Here is a 21,254-nt window from a genome sequence, read left to right as displayed (position 1 = left end):
TGATGAGATCAGATATCTTGTATGTGAGAGGGCCATCAGAGTACCATCTGTGTTGGTGATGAGATCATATTTCTCGTATGTGAGAGGGCCATCAGAGTACTACCTGTGTTGGTGATGAGATCAGCAATATTTCTGGTCAGAAACAGCTACGTACTGTGTTTAACTAAACAAAACATGCGACTGCCTTGTTATGGAGATGCAATACCAACATTATCAAAATGATCCTGGCTGAGGACTTACTGGATGTCTGAGGTACACCACAATCATATAGGACCAACTAGACCTTGGGATGCATGTCTGTACAAACTGCAATCCACTAGTGTAGGATTAGTAACAATAACCTGTGTTAACACATACAAGTGATGAACAACAGGCCCTACATAAGCTCTTTTGGTCAATGATCTGTGGAGCTAAAATGGCCCATACTTTTCATATAAAAATTTTATTTTATTCATCTATAGCCTGAAAAATTTGAAACTAATGATCCAATAAAATGTGGCATGATTCTGAAACTGCAATTAAAGTACAGCAGCAATTTGGTTTTGATAAGTATGAAACTGATTTAATTTGTAAAAGGGAATTATGTAACAAAATTTTCAAGCAGTATGATTTTATTGGTGTCATATAAGAGTGATACAATTATAACCATTGCAAAAGTACATTTTAATTTTTAACAGAATTTAAACAAATTGGTGACTTGTCATGTCCAGCCAATTTTGATAGTTATAGATAATCCATGTTAATTTGATGAATCATTCTTAATCTATTATAGAGCACTACAGAGGTGATTAATTAAAACCAGTGTAATGATTTTTGGGTACCACTATAGCAATAGCAAATTCTTCCTTGAAATCTTCTGAAACATAAGTATCACTCACAATTTAAAAACAATGAAATTAACTGACCAAAAAAGGAGTCACTTTTTGAAAGAAAAGGTTAAATTCAGGGGTTGAAAATTCACTCACCCTACTTGAAATGGCAGTCTAATGAATTTTAAAAATCATTCACCCAATCAGATGACTGCTGACCGATACTTCTTTTTTTGTTGTTGATATTCTGTTGAGAATATTGCGAACTTCTTTTCACTTAAAGTTCATACATTCTGCCTGAAATATATTTTCCATTTGTTTGGACAAATTTCATGCAAGTACTTCTCTCTCTCTCTTTAATTCTAATAAATGCTTACATGAGCGAGAGCACACTCATCTCTATTTGTAATTACTTACAGCTGATAGCAAAAGAGTAATGAAAATAAGATCCTCAAAACAATGGTTCAAATGACTGAATTTATCAATCTTTTTGTTTTTAATATTTCTAAAATAACTGGTTAAATAAGAGGTTATTCTCGGTGAGGAAAACATTTCAGTGCTTCATTGACTGGGAGAGGGGATTTCTTTTTTTTTAATAAATATTTTTACAAATTTTTCAACCTCTGCACTTAAAACATAAAATAAAGGTCAAAAATATTCAAGACAGCACTGGAAAAATCTTATCAGCTTTCTCAAAAAAACTCTGACAAACAATGCCCTTGGTTTTCATAAATGACTCAGTGAAGTTCAACTGTCAGAGATGAGATAGCATCAAATGACCTGCATTTTACACATCTAATCTTTCATTTCATTGCCCATTATGTGGCATAATTAAAAAGAACACACACAAAAATGTCAATCAGATATAATCCTCATATCCAAGTGATGCTCCAAATTGAATACCAAGCCTAAGAAAAAACATCTGTTGTGATGACATGAAGTCCTGGGTGTACTGATGCCAACTTCCAACTTAGTTTCACTCAAAATTATTTCTATGTTAGTTTTATCAAGTACAGCACCTGTATCTCAGTTTTCATCTGTAAAGAGAAAAAATGTAACAGGTGAAACAATAATATCATGTGAAAATTAATGGATATTATGTATGCTTAAATCAGGAAAATTCTGACATTTAAATATTATGTTGTCCTCAGTGTTATGATTTTGGACGAAGCCATGTCATTGATGTCAAGCATAAAGGATTGCTGTAAACTGTCTGTCTGACTTTGACCCTAAGGTCAAATGACTGAGCAAACATGCCACAGATTGAAGTGTCACAGCATCATAATAATTAATCTCAAGTACGATGACAACACATCAAGGGATTTATGAAATATAAACAAATGAAAAATTCAACTGCAACCATAATGTAATTTTCTATGACTGTGACCTTGACCCTGAAGTCAAATATCAGAGCAAACAAGTCACAAAATGTCACAGCATCAGAATAATCCAAAGTATGATGAGAACCGATCAAGGGGTTTATGAAGTATAAAATAATGAAAACAATTCAACTGAAACCTTAATGTAATTTGCTATGAATGTGACCTTGACCCCTAGGACAAAGCTGCAAGTTTGCATCCAACAAAAAGAATGGTCTTTGCTTCATAATGTCTCATCCTAAGACAAAAAATAAATCAAGCGGTTTAGGAATAAAAGCAAACGTAGAACTTTAACTAGTCTTAACACAAATTCTTGATGAATGCAGAAAAGTGACTGATATGCATATTTTCTCATTAACATCGGCTTTACAAACAGCAGCAAATGAAAGATGTGCCATATAGAACAGCAGATATATTACAAAAATATTCCTCTGTTGAGGTAATGAAATAAATGCATAATTTTGAAAAGACTAAAATAGAAACATAACAGTAATAACATTTTATTCTATTATCCGAGTACTGATTAAATTGTGCAGAACATTTGTAAAGCTTTAATAAGTTTGACAGGAGAAACAATTCCTACATACTTAAATAGATTCATGTTTGTAAAATACTTATGCTGATGAATATTTAAAAGTGCAAATTGTTCAACAGAGGAGAAAAATTTGAATACTGCTATAACGCCATAAAAATTTAATTACATCACACACACACACACACACACACATATATATATATATATATATATATATATATATATATATATATATATATATATATATATGTATACATACACACACACCTACCAAATTTAATTGTTTACCTCAAGTGACATTTACTTTGTTTTATCAAAACTGAAACAAACTGAACAAGAGTCTCCCAAAGGGAATGACAACTCTACTGACCAAGAGGAATTTCCAGTCATTCAATATAAAATGATTTCTTCTTTATAACCTCAAACTGATGGAACCATCTCTGACATTCTTGAACAATAAGATTTTCAAATTAGATGCCGAGTCATTTAAGGAAAACAAGAAACCATTTGAAGTCTTTTGGTGAAAACCCAATGCCAATATGACTATCCATTCAGAAGAATCAATGACAAGATTTTCAACATGTTCATTGTGGCAGTCATATTGGCAGGCTACCATGTTTATTTAGATTTATTTATTGTCAAAAATTCTGTTGGTGAAATTCAGATGCCATCCTGTAAGTTTAACCAATTTTCGGTAAGGAGTAACAAAATATCATGTAATGTTATTGTGATGTTGGAAAACATATATTTAGAAAAGTTAAAAGTTAAATTAAAAAATGATGTAATAAAAGTAAACATAATGCTCAACTACATTCCCTGACCAGCCCCATTATATCTAAAATGAGACCCGGATCCAAATCAAACACAGATGAGCCAACTATCTGGATTTTACCATAACAATCATATTTCCATAATTTCGGCTTCTATGCTGTTAGTCTGTTTTTTAAGAGTCATTTCTGTAAGACTTATGGCAAAATCATCAAGGCAGGCAGGTCTGGAAATCCCCATGTCAATATAGCCATAGATACTGGAGGAGTAGCGATATGATTTGAGGATAGATAGGCACCATTTTCATTCAAGTCCAGCTATATATCATAATTAATCTTCTGGTGAAAAGCCCCTGTCATTACGACTTTGGACAAACCAGACACAAATCAAGAGTTTTGGTGAAACCCCTTGATAATATGACTATTCATTCAAGAGTATTAGTAACATGACTTTCAATATATTCATTGGCACAGCCATATTAGATGTCTGTAGGGAACTACTTTCATTTATAACTAGATGTGTTAAGATATCATTTGGTGAAAACCCTATGCCGCTATCACCATTAAATCTGGAGGAATAGTGACAAAAAGATTTTCAAGATGGCTGCCAAGATGGCCATCTTTAAGTCAAATAATTACCATATTCAATCAGGACCAACTAAATATGATAATTATTCTTCAGGTGAAAACTCCATGTCAATATGACGTTCCATTTAGGACAGTAGCAATAAAAAGATTTTCTGGGCAGCGTCATTGAGACTATATTGGATATCAGATCAGCAACATTTCATCAGGTACCAACCAGATGCAAAAATTCTAGTAAAAACCAAATGTTAAAGATGATTTATCTTCTAGGAGGAATAGTGACAGGACTTTTAAAGATGGCCAATGTGGCAGACATATTGGATATCAGATCAAGTTTCATTTTAGACCAACTAAACACCAAAAGAAATCGTCTGTTGAAAACCTCGTTCTGATAGCAAGGCAAAAATTTTCACAATTGTTTCAGTGGTGGCCATACAGAATGTCAAACTGGCACCATGTGTTAATTTAGGGCCAAACTACGTATCATAAGAAGTCTTTTAGTGAAAAACCCCATGCTGATATGACCATCTATTCATGCTGAGCAGCACTGAGATTTTCAAGATGGCCATTATGGTAGTTGTATTGAATGTCCAGACAGCACTTAGGACACCATACGAAGTCTTCTGGTGAAAAATATATGCTGATATGACTTTCTCTTTAGGAAGAATAGCGATACCAGATTTTCAAACGGCTACCAAAGTGACCATATTGGACATCTGAGTGGCACCATCTTCATTCAGAACCAACTAGATATCATGTCAAAATGACTAATTATTCAGGATTTGTAGTCATAATGAGATGGTCCAGATGGCCATTGTGTCAGTCAAAAATATTGGCTTTCAGAATAGCACCAGTTAATTTAGTACCAACTAGACAATATATGAGGTTTTTCAGTGAAAACTTCATTCTGACCATCTATTCAGAAGTAGTGGTAACATTTTAAAGATGACCAATGTGGCAGCCACACTGGATGTCCTTGCAGCAAGATTTTCATTCAGGACCAGGTACACCTTGGGATGAATATGCATGTTAAGTTCCTTGTAATCTTCTTAGTAGTCTTGAAGGACAGATGACAAACAACAGGTCATCCTATCAGCTATTCTGGTTTATGACCTGTAGAGCTCAAAATGGTACGACTCCATCTCCCTCTCTAATAGTTTACAAAATGTGCGTGAAATTGTCTAAAACCAGTCAATCATGTGACAAGTTCACTTGTAAACATAGAGCATTTTGCGTAACAGTTTGCAATCAGTTTCAAATGGTTTAGTTGCCAATGAAAGAACAAGTTGTTGCAAAAAGTGCAAAATGTCAGATATCAGTTTAGAAGGAAAAGTGAAAGCAGTCTGACTAAACGAAATAAAGGAACATACTGAAAAATTGGATATCAGGAAAATTCAAACAAATATCATTGATACATTCTGAAGCAGTGGGAAAATGGAATGGACAGGGAATAATAGTTACAGCCAGATATGTGTACCCTGATTGTATTGACAAGACCTTTATGGTTTTGTATGACTGACAATAATTATAATTAATTTAAAAGAAAACCAAACATTAATCTGAATTTTATCATACTGAACCGAAAGGATGCAAGTGACATTTAAAGAAAATATGACATACTTTCAAAATATTTTATGCCTTTCTTACTTTTGGTGTAATTATTACTTACACCTGCTTGATCACCCTCTCGAAAGAAACCCTCTTACAAGGCCACTTTCCTGCTGTAGAAGGGATGTCCTTATAAGAGCAGAATCACTGTAATCCTTCCTCATTATTGCCATTGGAGCTTGCAACATATTTCACAAACAGCCACAATATAGTGCAAGAATAAAAGCATATCCTATAATGTGTATTATTAATTTTACAGACTCCTGTGACCATTGCCATTTTTGAAAAAAGAACCAAACAATTGTGTGATGTGTGTTGAATGTCTTGCAAAGGAAACCACCAATTGTGAATCTCTGATGCCAAAATGAGCAATCATATATCATTTTAAATCAATAAAACTACACTGTCAGACTGGTAAATAGTTCATTTTAATCAACAAAACTGCACTAACTGCACTATCAGACTGGCAAATAGTTCATTTGGAAGACATTGACTATGTACTGGCGAAATGATGTGCTAGTGCACTATATCTATGATGAGAATATGCAAAGGCGCCAATGAAAATCCAGAATGTGGTAAACACAAAAACAAAAATAACTGGAAATTGAAAATTCCAACCAGGGTTTTCCAATGAAAAGTCTGAATTCTTGCACCACTAAGTATTCTTTTAATAATATAATACGAAGAAAAAAATCAATATCAAAATCAGTTACAGAAATAATTCAGATAAGTAGAAAGTTTAAAAATGCATAGCGGTAGATCTCATTGAGGGAACAAAAGTCTGATATTCTTAAGTAAATCTACCTAGACTCATTTCAACAGTTTCTCAAAAACGTTATTTATATTGATGATTGAAGAGAAAAACTTCATTACAAATAATATTTACACACAACAGGAAGAAGAATTATACATCCTCAATCCTTTCTTCATGATGTTAATAATGGAGGGAACAAAAATTAATCTTAGAGTACAATTTTTCATCTATTTTTTTAAAAGGAAATGATACCCTTATGTTCACTTTTCATTAACACTGGCAGTGCCAGCAGACTATGACTTATTTGGAACTCAGTGCTTATGTCTATCATTACCTTTGCTTGGTGACTTTTGAACTGGAGCTTTGAATACATTATTAGAAAGAACATCCTCTCTTCTCAGTTTCCTGGAAAGAAATGTAACAAATACAAAAATATGCCCACTATTCTGCTGTAAGAATGAAGTCTACATGCATGGTGACAGTTGACTGCATTAAGCAGGTGACATTATAATGGAGTTGATTACTAACACAGGACTTACTGTGCACTAGAATCTTTTAATAACAACTGGATTTATGAATGAAACAAGGTACAAGTTTGTGGATAAATCTCATGTAATTCTTATTCATATAGTTATCAATCTTCTTTGTGTTATTTAGCAACAATATTAGCTAGTGATAATTAACAGTTTCCACTTATGAGAAGAACAAAATGTGCATAAAATCTTTCCAAATTATTTGCAAATCATAAAGGGGATGGGGGTGGTACAAAATAAGAATGTGAACATCAGAAACTTAAAAACAAAGGATGAATATCATTGACACCCTGGATGTCTGTATTGCAACAAAAGTCACTTGACGAGACAGACGCTCTACTGTCTGAAAAACTTTCCAGGAATTCATAAGACTGTCTTCCTTTACGCTGCTTAGGGCTGAAATCGTATCTGATACTGTAATATCATTTATTTTCGCTGGGCTCAATTTTCGTAGTTTTGTAAAATAAGGCATTTTTGTGGGTACCGCATATACTCGTGTATAAGCCCGTTCGCGTATAAGCCGACCCCCTGCCAAACTGAATTGGTAAAACTGTTATAAAGTGCATGACCCATGTATAAGCCGACCCATAATTTCTAGACTACCGATACATCACAAGATGCACAAAGTGAGTTCTGAATACGTTTATTTAGGCAAATCACTTTATTAAATAAAATGAAAGTAAGAAAGCTAATTTATATGTTGAAATAACAATTCTAAAGTGTTAAGTCTTAATGGAAATTTAATTAATCCTCATTCTAAAATCATGAATTGTTAAAGTTCTATCACTTTTAGAATCCTTCAAAATCTGGCTCTGTATCAGACTCGCCAAACAGTTCACGAAACTTGGCTTCTGTTACGGGCATGCTTTCATCATATACGTCGTCATGGTCATCCGATAGTGTGCCATTCTCCTTCTCGCTCTCCTCGTCATTGTCGGATTGAAATATAGCATCATCCTCTGTTCCATCCATGGCATTGCTGATACAGCACTTCCTGAATGATTTTGCAATTATTTCCGATGGAATTAAGTCCCACGCTCCTTTTACCCACTTGGCAACCAAATTGATGTCTGGCCTCATTAAATTCCCGCCTTTTGTCATTTTCACAGCCCCTTATAGTGGTAGCATACTATTTATATACCTTATCCTGTAATTATTTCCATGTGTGGTTGGTTATCAATTTGTATTTGATAATTATTTATCATTGTTGTTTATTTGTGTTTTTTTTTTAACTACCGGTAGTGTGATTCAATTGATCAAAATATGATTGGTTTCAGCATGGACATTATTCAAGTATTGTGACAGTTTATAACTTTGAGCAGAAACCATGTCCACTACCATATCTCATTAAACAATACATCTGAGAGTCGGCATGTATTAGTAAAGTCATTGGCATTGTGCAACAAAACAAACCTATTATCCCCGAGGCATTTGCCACAGATTAAGCATATGGTAGCTATTGTACAACACTCTACCACTAACAAACCACTTTGCTTTACAAACAACTAAACAACAGTAGTATATAAACTGTGGCTGCCGATTACTTCTAAAACACCTGTCAAAGAAATCCCACAAATTATATCGTTTTACAATTATTCATGCTGACTCGTACATTGCCCTGTTATTTACCCTTCCTAAGCGTGCGCGCAACAAACCCCTATGGAGCCTCTCGCTATTGTTCCTTTAAGACTATCGTACATGTATTTCTACTCTCGATCAAAATGTTTGTCGTATATACCTTCAGCAGGAGTGGTCCTGGCTTTTAAAAAGCTGTCGCCAAAAAAATCGCCAACCTCAATATTTTGTCGCCAATTTTCAAAAAGTGTCGCCAGAACAAGTAGTGTACATTTTTCCAAGTGTTAATTTAGTCTATTAATGTAACAGGCAATGAAAATTACAAAAGATGGGTTAGTTAATTCTTTAATTACAACAAGCATTAACAAAATGTTACAAAGTGTTACATGAAGATCCGTCGCAATTTTAGGGCTGCCCACTTGTTGAATGCAGTTTCAAAGTCTAATTTTTCACATCTGTACATGCTGATTCTCATGAAATTCTCGAGAGATGAGATGCAGAGTTTATTTCTGATGTCAGTTTTTATGAGGTTCATCTTACTGAATCCACATTCACAGTCTACAGTGCTGACAGGTGACACCAGTAGTCTCTCAGCAGCCCCCCCCCCCCTTATGGCTAGCTTCACAAAGCTTGTAGTGAATTGCTTCCTAAATCCCAAGAATGGTCACTGAATGCTGTATAAATTTTCTCGACAAACAAAATAGGATCTCCATTCCCACGAATGAAACTTACACGAGTCAACACCTGGCAATATTGGACCGTATATATAAGCATAAATTCACACCCAATTTAGAGATTCTTTCACTCTTGTATTTTGAGAAATAAATAATTATTATTAATTATGCAAAACTGGTTGGGTTTTTTTTGTGCTATTTCTTGTTTCGGAGTTTAATTCTCAGCAGCCGTAACATGGATTGATGGCAAAAGGAAAAGATCAATGAGTAAAATGCTGCACTGGCGACAGACATAATTGTGATTGAAATTTTTTCTATTTGCTTTGTATTTATACACAGTAGTCGGTACTTCAAAGGTTATCAGTTTTCTATGAAGGTTCAGCAAAACTATTGTACTGGTATATGTAAAAAAAAAAAAAAAAAAACAACAGAAGATTTAGCCATTCAATTAATTGTATCTGTTCTATTTGCGTCTTCAGAAGTCGGTCAGTTGTAGGTATAGAGCGGTAGCATGATAGACTGTATCACAGCATACAGTACTCAGCCCAGATGTCAGCATAAGCAGATTATGATGTAACAATGCACTGTAAAGATGGGGTTGTCAATACGAACAAAGGATCGTTTGTGTAACAGATTGATTCCAATGCATTGCTTAGTCAAGTTTGTGGCTTCCTTTCGTTCTCCCTTTTAATTTATCCAGTCCAAATCTATGATTGTATGTACAAATTAAATAACCAAAAAGTCTGTCACCAAAAAAATCGCCAGATGGGATATTTTTGTCGCCAATAAAGAAAAAAATTCGCAATTTGCGACATTGGCGAAGCCCAGGACGATCCCTGCTTCAGTATCATAATTCTTTTATTTTTTTACGTAGATTCTTTTCATATTTACACTGAAATAAGCTAGCGTGCATTTGTATGATATCGTAGAGTTTAATAATTACTGATTAGCTGATGGTTAAATACTTGACTGGAGATTACTAATATGGCGGTTCTTTTGGAAAATACACATACCACTGTGGCTCAAATAACACATATGGCTGCATTTTCTGGTGGATGGACATCTGTCAAATAGACGTCAGGTACGTTAAAACATGTTTTTCATTCATTATCCTACCACTTAAGTTAGAAAAAAAATATTTGTTTCACTTCACGACAGCACAAATCTTATGAGCCATGTGGCATCATTAGGCATGTGATCTCATCTTCGGCGATCGACAGAAACAATAAATACTGGAAATCGAGGGGAAAAAGCATTAAAAATTTCAGACTTGGACCTTGGCCCGCAGATAAGTCGACCCCCCCTTCTTCCAGGCATTATTTTTTCCTTAAATATTTTGGCTTATACGCGAGTATATACGGTACTTAAATTCGTGGTTTTGTCTCTCAAATTTTACATATTAGTAGGTATTTAATTTCACAGTTTAACCTCTAAAAATATCCAAACTAAAGAATACAAAAGAATAAAACTATGCTGATGCAAACAGCAGTCACTTTAATGTTTAAAGCAATACTACCACCTGTAGATGCACAAATCAAAGACCTGGCAAGTTCAATATTTACACCGTGTTTTCGACCAAGTGAATAACATCAGTCGAAGCCGACGCAGCCAACAACACTAAAACAATACTTTCATCTTTATGAGCACAAATAAAACACCTGTCAAGATTAATCACTTTCGCCATGTTTTCGTTTGAATGCTCAACATGAAAGGAAGCCTGGCAGTCAAAAACACTAGGCCAATCGGTTATTAAAGAAGAATTCAAGTCACACTTCCACGAGTGGTATGTTAAACAGGTCATGGACGCCATTACGGAAAAAAATGTTACTGGTGACGATCAGTGCACATTATTAGTAAAACTTGCAACCTCATTAATCAAGTAAATTCACGCTGAATGGATAATTGCAACTCACGTGACAATGAGTGAAAGATCGGACCTAATTATCATTTGGTTTTGAGTACTATGAGACTTGACTGACACGATGTTGATACAGTGGCTTTGTCCAAAAATCTGTGAAGTGTGAGCTTTAATAATCTGTTGTAATTAGTGTATATACATAGTGTTTCATTAATAATAGTATTTCAAGAAATAGTTATAGTATTTTACAGGACTGTTGTTCATTTGGATTATAAATGCATGGAAAAATGAAATCTACTTTCAGAAGGATCAAAATGTTTCAATCAAAGCTGTACTCGAATGAAGGATCGATTTGAATAAGTATTAAATTTATGTTTCATATGCTGTTATTTTGTATTATGTTTTCTTTCATTTTCAGTATTACTATTGTTTGAATACCTTATGCTTTTTCCATATTTTCTCTCTATCATTACTTACCTCACTCATCAATTTAAGGCAGTGAGTGTAAAGTTACAGCTATTGGACACCTTATCAAACGAGTGTATTGAATATATAATGATTTATAATTCTTGTTTCAAAAGGTTAAAATAAAACAAACACATGTAAAAGCTAATATTTAGTTACCAGATTACAGTATTGACCTTGATTTATCAAATACTAGTAGCTGTGTTAATGTCTAGGAATGAAACACTAAGAAAACGAGGCGGGGGGGTGGGGGGTGGGGGGTGTCATCATCCTATGTGGATCGTTTTTCTTTAGGGATTTAAATTTGTGGTTCGGGACAACAACGAAAACCACAAAAATTTATGATACTACAGTATTTAAGAGCGATAAGATTTCCAAATTAGCTCTGTGGCAGTGGATTAAAGACAGACATGATTTTCATTTAGGTCAAACTAGACACAATTTAAAGATATTTGCTGAAAACACATGCCAATATGACCATTCATTCAGAAAAATTGGTGACAAGATTTGTAATATGTTCAATGTGGAGACCCTAATGGATGTCTGTGTGGAACCATTTTCTTTCAGGGCCAACTAGATACTATAAGAAGCCATTTAGTGAAAACCCTATTTTGAGATTACCATCAATTCTACAGCAGCAATAAAAAGATTTTAAAGGTGACTGACATGGTGGCCATATTGAATGTCAGATTTGCATCATTTTCATTCATATCTACCCAGTCACCATAAAAAGTCTTCTTTTAAAACCCAATACTGACATGACTTTCCATCTAGAAGTAGTAACTACAAGAATTTTCAACATGGCTGCCATATTTGAGGTCAGATCGGCAATATTTTCATTCATGACCACCTAGATGTCATGATTAGTCTTCTAGTGAAAACTCCATGGTGATGAGACTTTCCATTTAAGTGTTGCACCTAGGCTTCAAAAGGCATGAGACACTGTGTCCCCAATCCCCTACATCTGGGCACCACACATTTTAGAGGGACAAAGGAAAATAGTACATAGTACTAAATGTACTAGTAGTGCTAAAATGTAATATAATGTTTTTTCTTTGACAATTTTGTGCCTTATCTTTTTTGTCTGCACTGTATTATCATTTTTTCTTTGGACATTGACAATAATGTAATAAACTTTTGATAAAGTGCTCAAAGAATCAACATGTCTGAATATCTGATTCACCTGAAAAAAGCTGCACTATGGAATTTCCTGTTCCAGATCTTGTTCATGTTTAGCTAGTGTTCACTCATGATATACCAGTATTATGTATAATGATTCCAGTTTTTACTTATCTACTTTTCTTTGTAAATTAATTCATTAATTAATATTACAAATTGTGTATTTGCATTAATTTAGTCCATTGTCATTACTACAACTTCGAGAATTTTTTTTTTTATATCTTCATTGCCCTTGGTGTGATTTTAACCTTGAAATTTCAATACATGAGCAGCCATCACAATATTTTAAAATGCAAGTCAGCACACTAGTACAAATCTTAAACATTTTAATCTTCAAATACATTGCTTAAAATAGATTAATTGTCCTGTTACAGTTTTTGTTGCCTTTAGCAAGCAACATTGTTGTGGAGACACATGCACTAAAGGTATTAGGTATATTTTTCCATTTCTTCCTGACAAAAATAGTGCTCAGGGGTCGAGATTTGTGGGACATACAACAAAAATTTGCAGGGAAGCCTGTGATCAGACTCTCAAAGTGCAACGCTACATTAGGATCAGTAACAAGATTTTCAGGATGGTGACCATGGTGACTACACTGGATGTCAGATTGGCATCATTACCAACTAGACATCGTAAATCTTTTAGTGAAACTCCACGTTGATATGACCATCCATTAAGGACGTCTCCATGGAACCATATCATTTACAACCATCTAGACTTAATAAAAGAAAAAGCCTTCTGATGAAAACCCCATGTTAGTATAAGTATTAGTTCTTCCGGAGTTGTGGTTTTCAATATGGTAGCCATATTGACCATTAAATCAGCACCATTTTCATTTAGGACCAACTGGACATCATAAGAAGTCTTCCCTTGAAAACACCATATCAGTGACAATATTTGGGAGGAGTGACGACTTAACTTGGGATGAAAATGTGTAATGTTTCACAGTAATCCTCCAATTTAGGTGTAGTGATAACAAACTTGTGCGAACAGATGATGAACTACATATGAAGGATAACAGGCCATCCCATAAGCTCTTCCAGTCTTTGTCCAATAGAGCTAAACATGACACCTATATTTTGTTATCTACTACACAGGAAAGAGATTTTTTTTCTTCAAAAGAATGTGTCAAACACAGACCAAAACATCAAACAATATCACTGGAAAACAGTAACAAAAATGATTTCCAGGGCTGCATGTCAAGCCCACCCTGAACATAAAATGAATGTTACTGTAACCTAAAGCTAGAAAAGGTGTTGTACTCACCATGCAGACATGATTTTGGTCTTCCGTAAAAAAAGCTGAAAAATTTTTAAGGGGGGGTGGTTTGGGGGTCTTTGAGGGGGCAGCACATTTTACACTCATAAAACACTGCTCCTGGTGCAATTTATGATCATAAAATAAACCAAAATAATCATCTGATAAATAAACGTACCAAAAATGTTCAACTTGACTTCAATAATTTCACAATATTTATAGTCACATGAATTTGTTCTCCAATACTACTGATGCTGAGAGTTATTTCATGTGCATGTCAGTGTTCACATCATAATTAAGTCACAATAATTTCTTAATTTTTGCAGCAAATATATTATACTTCTCTCTTTTCATAACACATCTATAAAATAAACACCAAGTACATCAACTATATACAAATATTCCCATACAGTCATTCACTTGTCTTTTTCTCCAATGGACACCTGTTGATATGCCAGTCAAGCTCCTTTTGAGGCGTTGGCAAAGATTTCTTTAGCCTTCCTTTTTGTAACCACGGACTTTTTTTAAATCAATGTGCCATTGTTTCTTTCTCTTCTCAATGTGAGCCTTTTTCCTTTCAAGCTAGTGCTTGTATTGGCAACATGCAGTGCACATATTCTGACAGAGGGCTACATCCATTCTCTCATGCAAGAAATCTTTCTCCTTATAGTAATTAATTGCACTTTTCCAGATGCCTTCTGAGCTTCAATTTTTCTGTATACAGCTTCTTTTGTAGGTGCTGTTTCAAACTCTTCCAACGGCGATTACCTCAGAACAGAGGTCACAAAATGCAAGTCCTTTAGCGTCCAGTTTTCTTATAAACTGACGAACTAAATTTACATTAACTTTTCGCTCCAGCCATTCCCATACCTTTTTTTAAACCTTTATCTAAACTTTCCATGTCATGGTCTCTCTAAACAACTCGAGATGCTGTGTTTTGCAAGAATGCTTCTTCTATCCATTGCCATCAATTTTAATTACACGAAGATTCAATGGATGAATTTAAACCTTTGACCAATCAGAATACTCTTTATGAGAGTAGTGTGCTAACTAATACATGGAACAAATAATTTACAAGGGTCGTTGCGGAATGGGAGTGGACAGACCATTGTTAAAAACCCGGATTTCCACTTTAAAACAGAGAAAAATCATGTCTGACCATGATACACTGAGATAAATTTCCATGACTATATAGCCAACGGCACTCAGAAATTGACAACAATTTCAACAATGTCAATGAAGTGTAAAATCTAGGTCAAACGGATCAACTTTTGGAGATTTGTTATTTCAAACAAAATAAATCCACAAACTAAGTTGCACAATTTTGAACCCCTGGCATGCACATTTTCCTCCAGGGAACAAACTAGATAGTAATTTTTAAATGTAATCATATGATGAAAAATATAACTGGATAAAACTAGTTCAAGGCTACCTTGATCAATAGTAAACAAGTCGGGGAAGCACGAAATGCACTTCACACTCACTTACTTTTATTATCTTAGTGTAGTACACACCAAGTTGCAACTATGTACCAAGTAACATTGTGGACAACTGTATTTGATACACTGATCACATTACAGATGTATAATCAAAGTAAAAGTCTTTATCATTATGGTTGATCTCAGGCTAATTGTGTTATCACTATAAACGGAAAACCGGCAAATACAAGAAAAATATAAGTACATCCTGAAGTTGTATTCCAAATCCAAAGAGGGAATGATAAAATTGGTATTTTATTGAAATAAAAGAAAACATTTAACAATGACGTTATTTCAAGGTGTGGGCAGACAGATTTATTTATGTACAGACATGTGGATAGACATGCATACAGATGCCATAATGATCCATATATCAAGGTCTCTGAAGGAGGATGTAATAAAAATCAAACTTAAACTAGATTTTCATAGTATAAAGCCTCAAATCAAATCTTAATTCCAATCCATGTAGATTTTCAAAGGATATTATGCAGAAACTGAGGGGCAAACTTCTAATCAAGCAGGGGCCATAATACCATAAAATTTTGCAAGGAATTTGTAAAAATTAACCTTGACCAAAGTTGTAATGGAAAGCCTCATACAAAATTTCATTTCAATCCATTAAGGTGAAATTGACTATTGGTCAAAGGTGAAATTCAAAATTTACCCATGGTCTTGTTAAAGTAAAAAATCATGCCAAATCTGATTTCAATCCATGACTTAATTCAATCAATGACTTAATGCCTTAAAATGTTATTTAGCAGAAACAAAAACTGAAAAGCAGATTCTGAAGATTAATTAATTTGTTATTTCTGATGACAAATTGTAAAAATCAAAATGGATCAGTCTTCTTTATGTAATCCTTAAAAAGTTATTGAGCAGAACTGAAACTGAAGGGCATAGTTCAAGTTAAAATGGGCCATAAGTGCACAAGGTTTTTGTGGGGGCAAAAAAGTGAAAACTGAATACGGTCTACATCTTCTTAGTTTAAGGCCTCGTATCAAATATCATTTCAAGCAATTAAAAATCCTTCAAAATTTATTCAGAGTTATTGAGTCAAAACAAAAATGCTTCATGGGACATGATATGACAGACTTGTTTAGCACTCAATAAATTCTCCATAGCAAAAGCAAAGAAAAAAAAAGAATCATCATATAACTTCTTACTTTCTCATGTTAGGCAAAACATAACTGACCACCGCTGATGCAGCCCGTCTCGGTTTCTTGAACTCCTCCTCTCTCTCTCCGCTGAAGAATAAAAAGACTAATTTTTAATCAGAATAAAAATGAACAGGAATTGTACAGTAATATGTTATTATTTATCCACCATCAAGTATTGTCACTGGCACAATAACTGCATCAGCAAAAATACATAGCAGTACTGTCATGATTTTAGATGACGCCATCTCCAGTAAATTTTCTGTTTAAAAAACAATTCAAGCGCAATCCATAAAATTGGAACAGCAGATACACTTTCCATATAGCAAGGGGATGTGGGTTAGTTGTATCTGTAAATAGTCCACCAATGGGGGGGGGGATAGGAAATTTCTCTTTCAGATTTAGGTAGGTAAATTGCCTGCTTACTGGTGATTTAGGAATGCCTGGGTGAGCACTAATACTGAGCATCCAATTTACCCTAAATGGAATTCTTACCAACATCCAACTTACCCTAAATGGAATTCTTACCAGCATCCAATTTACCCTAAATGGAATTCTTACCAACATCCAATTTACCCTAAATGGAATTCTTCCCAGCATCCAATTTACCCTAATGGAATTCATCCCAGCAACCAATTTACCCTAAATCGAATTCTTCCCAGCATTAGTACATTTTAATTTGTACATGTTTCTTAGATATACATTTCCATACGCTGTAGCCTTAGCTTTACAATGATCAAAAATATTTTTGATTTGAAAGAAAATATAAACATGATATCATGGCAAATAAACAACTTCTAAAAAAAGGTGATATCGTGATACAACATTTGGTTCATGATATCACAGCATTAAGTTTAAAGGCATCATCTATTAGCACATAAAAACATGCCACCTAAATTTCATGTCAAGATCAACTTGTTTTTTTATTATTTTGAAAATGTTAACGTTTTTTTTTAATTTTTAAGTGGGGTCAGGAAATATCCAACATCTATAAACTGTCAAACAGTAATGGATGTAGCACGTTTAGTCTTGAATATCAAATATCAACAGAAAGTTGAAGTTGTCAATGACACTGCATTGCGATCTCGAAATTTGTAGGGTCTTAGGCAATCATTTCTGTGTCATCTAAGTTCTCAAGTCAATGACTTTCTTGAATATTTTTACTAAAGGATACCATTAAGATCCTCTTTTTAAGCTGTTATGTAAATACTGATGCCTTATGAACTTAGCTGGATGAATGTATTGGACTGATGCACTTTTAGTTTCACATTTGTGCTATATTTTAATGTATATGCAGTAATAACTCCATCTGGCCTCACTGTTAGCATGCACGTTAGAAATACTTTATTTACAGGTACAAAATTTCTGAGTTGCATGTGTATTATAAATACATTTGGTACATGTTTATAAAATACCATATTCATACGCAATGCATTTTGGCCAAATGACTTTTCTTCTCTTCTTGCTGGGTTTAATGCCAATTTTCAGCACAAGATAGGCTATACATAGCGGCCATCATAAATGGTGGAGGAAGAACCCAGGAAAACATGGAAAGAACCACCAACCCACGAGAAGCTATTAGCAAGCTTTCACATGTACCCACAGTGGTGAAGCCAGAGACTTGAATGCATGCAGACAGAGGTGAGATGGCAGTGATCTGTATTGGTGAATGCTTTAGACAACTTGGAGCCCCCCAAATGACTTAAAAAGAGAACAAAAGAAAAATTTACATTTTTCTCAGTTTAAATGAGTAACTAGATTGCATTTGTAATTGTAAGTTAGTAAAAAAATTTATTCAACTACCCTTAGTTAAAAAAATATTATTTTTACTAGTTGAAAGTTCACTATAAAATGGCACTTTAAAAGATTTCCAAACTTGTCTGAAATGACCCATGTCCCATGTATATGAGAGCAAATGCACACGTCTTTCAGATCATATTGTTCGTCCTAATTTCTTTGTTGCCAATAAAACATTGCCATAACTGTCCATAGATAACACATTGGAGAATTAAAGTTGGTATATGACTGAATTAAACCCTTCTTTCCAGTTTCATTTTCTTGAATTAGTACTTTACTACCTATTCCAGATTTACATGTACATAATGCTATGTTACGATTTTAACTCCATTAATGCCAGTCCACTTGTTCAAACAGTGGCATTTTGATCAAATAAATATCTTTATTTTTAATTTCATTTTTTGATTCTTATTTATTCGACTTATCTTTATGCTAGGGCTTTATGGTTTTTTAGCAAATTATCCCACAGACCAAAATTGTGATGAGGAAAGAAATGAAAATTGCACACTTTTTTGAAATTGTCTGTATTTTAAATCAGCTGGTTCTACATTTAATTTCAAAATACCACTGAAATACAAGGTTGACTGTCATGCTGACCCATTTTCTGTCTATCCAGCATGTACAAAGGACTTGTATTTGACACCATTTTTGGGTTCAAAATCACTTACTGATGTATCCATTAACACTTTTCCAGTTCCAATAATTTGATATACTTCCTAATTTAAAAAAAATATTGCTACTTCACAATGATCAGCCAGTATTTGCAAAATAAATCCTTATCTAAAGATGAACCATGCTGGGAATCAGCCATTTTGGGTATTCTGGATAGCCTGTATTATAAATGCACATTTGTAAAACTTCCTTGATGCAAGGTTCAAGCTATGACAGAATGCTTGTTATGGGGCCCAATGTGCCATAAAATTTAATTTAACAAACATTCATGTCAAGCTCAATAATTCCGATTTGTAAACAGTTACAAAAAACAGACACATCACAACAAACGTTGCAATATTTCTGCCAGCTTTACCTATGCTGAAAGCAGCACTTTAAGGGTGAATGGCTGAATACAGAGAACATCTTCATATGCACAACCTGGAACCAATCTGCAGGAGTTCTCATGCATCACCACCTGAATTCATACAAGTACTGCACAAATCATGTGATCGTGCGCCCTGAGAACATCTTTGGAAACATCAAGCACAACACTGAACAGTAGCTGCCACATGTAGGAACTGTCCCGACTGACTGTTGTTGACTTGAGGCACGAAGCTGCAATAGCAGCTGCTTAGGGACTGACATCAAAGAAAGAATGTTATTTCTCAGCCAGTGCATTGTGATGCTTCAAGATTTGTTTTAAAAAAAGTAAAGACAGAAACTTTTTAAAAATTGATATCACGCTGTTCACGGCACAAAAGACTACTAATAGAGCACAACAGTGTACACAATTCCATGCATTTATAAAACTGTCTTATTCTCTCATAAACAATGTTTTTTTCAAATGTTAAGGTTAAAAGTGCATAAATAACCCAAACATTCTGTAGCACAGCTTGTGTATATTTTTTTATTTTAATACATGAAGCCATGTTATTCTTCTAGAATAAACTTTAAAAAGAATTATGACATACATGTCATAATGTTCCAGTGTTCCTGATAGTCTGATACAAACAATATGATGTTCCTTTGTAATCTCTTTCCAAATTTTAGATGTATTACTGTTTTCAATAATTTCTTTAAAGAGGGTCTTGGAAATAGTAGGGAAATAAAAGAGAAACTATGATAAATTTATTGATGAATATCACAAGAAATTGTATTACTATGTAGCTTACAAAGGTAAAAGTATGAAATTAACTAGGGTCGGGTTTACAGTGTTGGGATTTCTCCCATCTGTTTGTTTTGTATGTTGACTCGTGGAACAAAAAAGAACCAGCGAGGGGTCCCATAAAACCCACAATGGCTGCAATAAAATCAGCGAGAGACTTCCATTAGATTTCGTGGATTTCCCCTAATCTGGGGGGAAAATCCAGTAGGAGTGGACTTCCACTACTCACAGTGGGCACTTAATCCCCTGCCTATCTGTTCACATCCAAAAGATTGGGCAATCTGTGAAACATGACGCATGTACTGTATAAGGTTGCTTACTGCCAAGTTTAGTTAAATTGGTTATGGTTTTAGAGAAGAAGTTACAAACTGCAATTTTGGCTGCACAATCCATGCTGGACATTGCAAACTGAACGCAAGACCATACACAAGCTTACATGACCAGACAAGCCAATAATCTTACTCTGTAAAGCTAATATCTGTCTCAAAAGCACTATCTGCTGTTCGCCTGATTCCACTAGAGGGAGATTCTTTAACATTAGAGTGCTGATTTTTACTATAGTCCTGGAGAATAATTTTGCTGGTGCTGTATTTCAGCATGGTCAACCGCTTTCGAATGTTCTTCAAACTTTGGTTCTGAAAAAAAAAAGGTAAACCAAAAATGATATCATTGAACAAGAATGCCCCAACACAATACCTAAAAACTGCTCTAAATGCAAAACTTAATCGAATGTACAGATGTACTAGTGGTGGGGCATGAAAAATGTAGTAATTGCTCTACCTGTAAAATATTCTTCACCCCTGCTATGAATTTTTTTTGAGAAAATTTGAATTTCATGATTTGAGCAGAAATTGTTCATAAAACACAATGCCCCCTTCTCCACCGACTAAAAAACCGACAAAAATAATTTTTAAAAAAAATATTGACAGTTGCAATTCTAGGCCGTGTTCTGGACAGTGAATGGTAAGAGGCAAAGAGAAAAGGTAACTGATACAAGTTTTATTAAAGTCTCTCATAAGCTAAGAAGT

At 34.3% G+C, this 21,254-nt stretch overlaps 1 protein-coding gene across 1 annotated transcript in view; it reads right to left on the bottom strand.

Annotated features, from left to right (window-relative positions):
• Positions 1 to 593: 593 nt before the first annotated feature.
• Positions 594 to 21,254, bottom strand: part of LOC149776177 (uncharacterized) — a 62,480-nt gene continuing 41,819 nt past the window's right edge. The window contains exons 7-10 of the mRNA XM_089942486.1: positions 20,689 to 20,861; positions 16,620 to 16,700; positions 6,772 to 6,842; positions 594 to 1,846 (exon numbers count right to left, since the gene is read on the bottom strand). Of these exons, the coding sequence (XP_089798612.1) occupies positions 1,836 to 1,846; positions 6,772 to 6,842; positions 16,620 to 16,700; positions 20,689 to 20,861 (336 nt within the window). The 3' untranslated portion in view covers positions 594 to 1,835. The remainder of the gene's footprint in view (positions 1,847 to 6,771; positions 6,843 to 16,619; positions 16,701 to 20,688; positions 20,862 to 21,254) is intronic.

This window comes from Sinohyriopsis cumingii, chromosome 18 (assembly GCF_028554795.1).
Source record: "Sinohyriopsis cumingii isolate HCF-2022 chromosome 18, ASM2855479v2, whole genome shotgun sequence".
Classification (NCBI taxonomy): domain Eukaryota; kingdom Metazoa; phylum Mollusca; class Bivalvia; order Unionida; family Unionidae; genus Sinohyriopsis; species Sinohyriopsis cumingii.
Note: the sequence above shows the minus strand (reverse complement) of the source record. Positions and strands in the feature narration are given on the sequence as shown.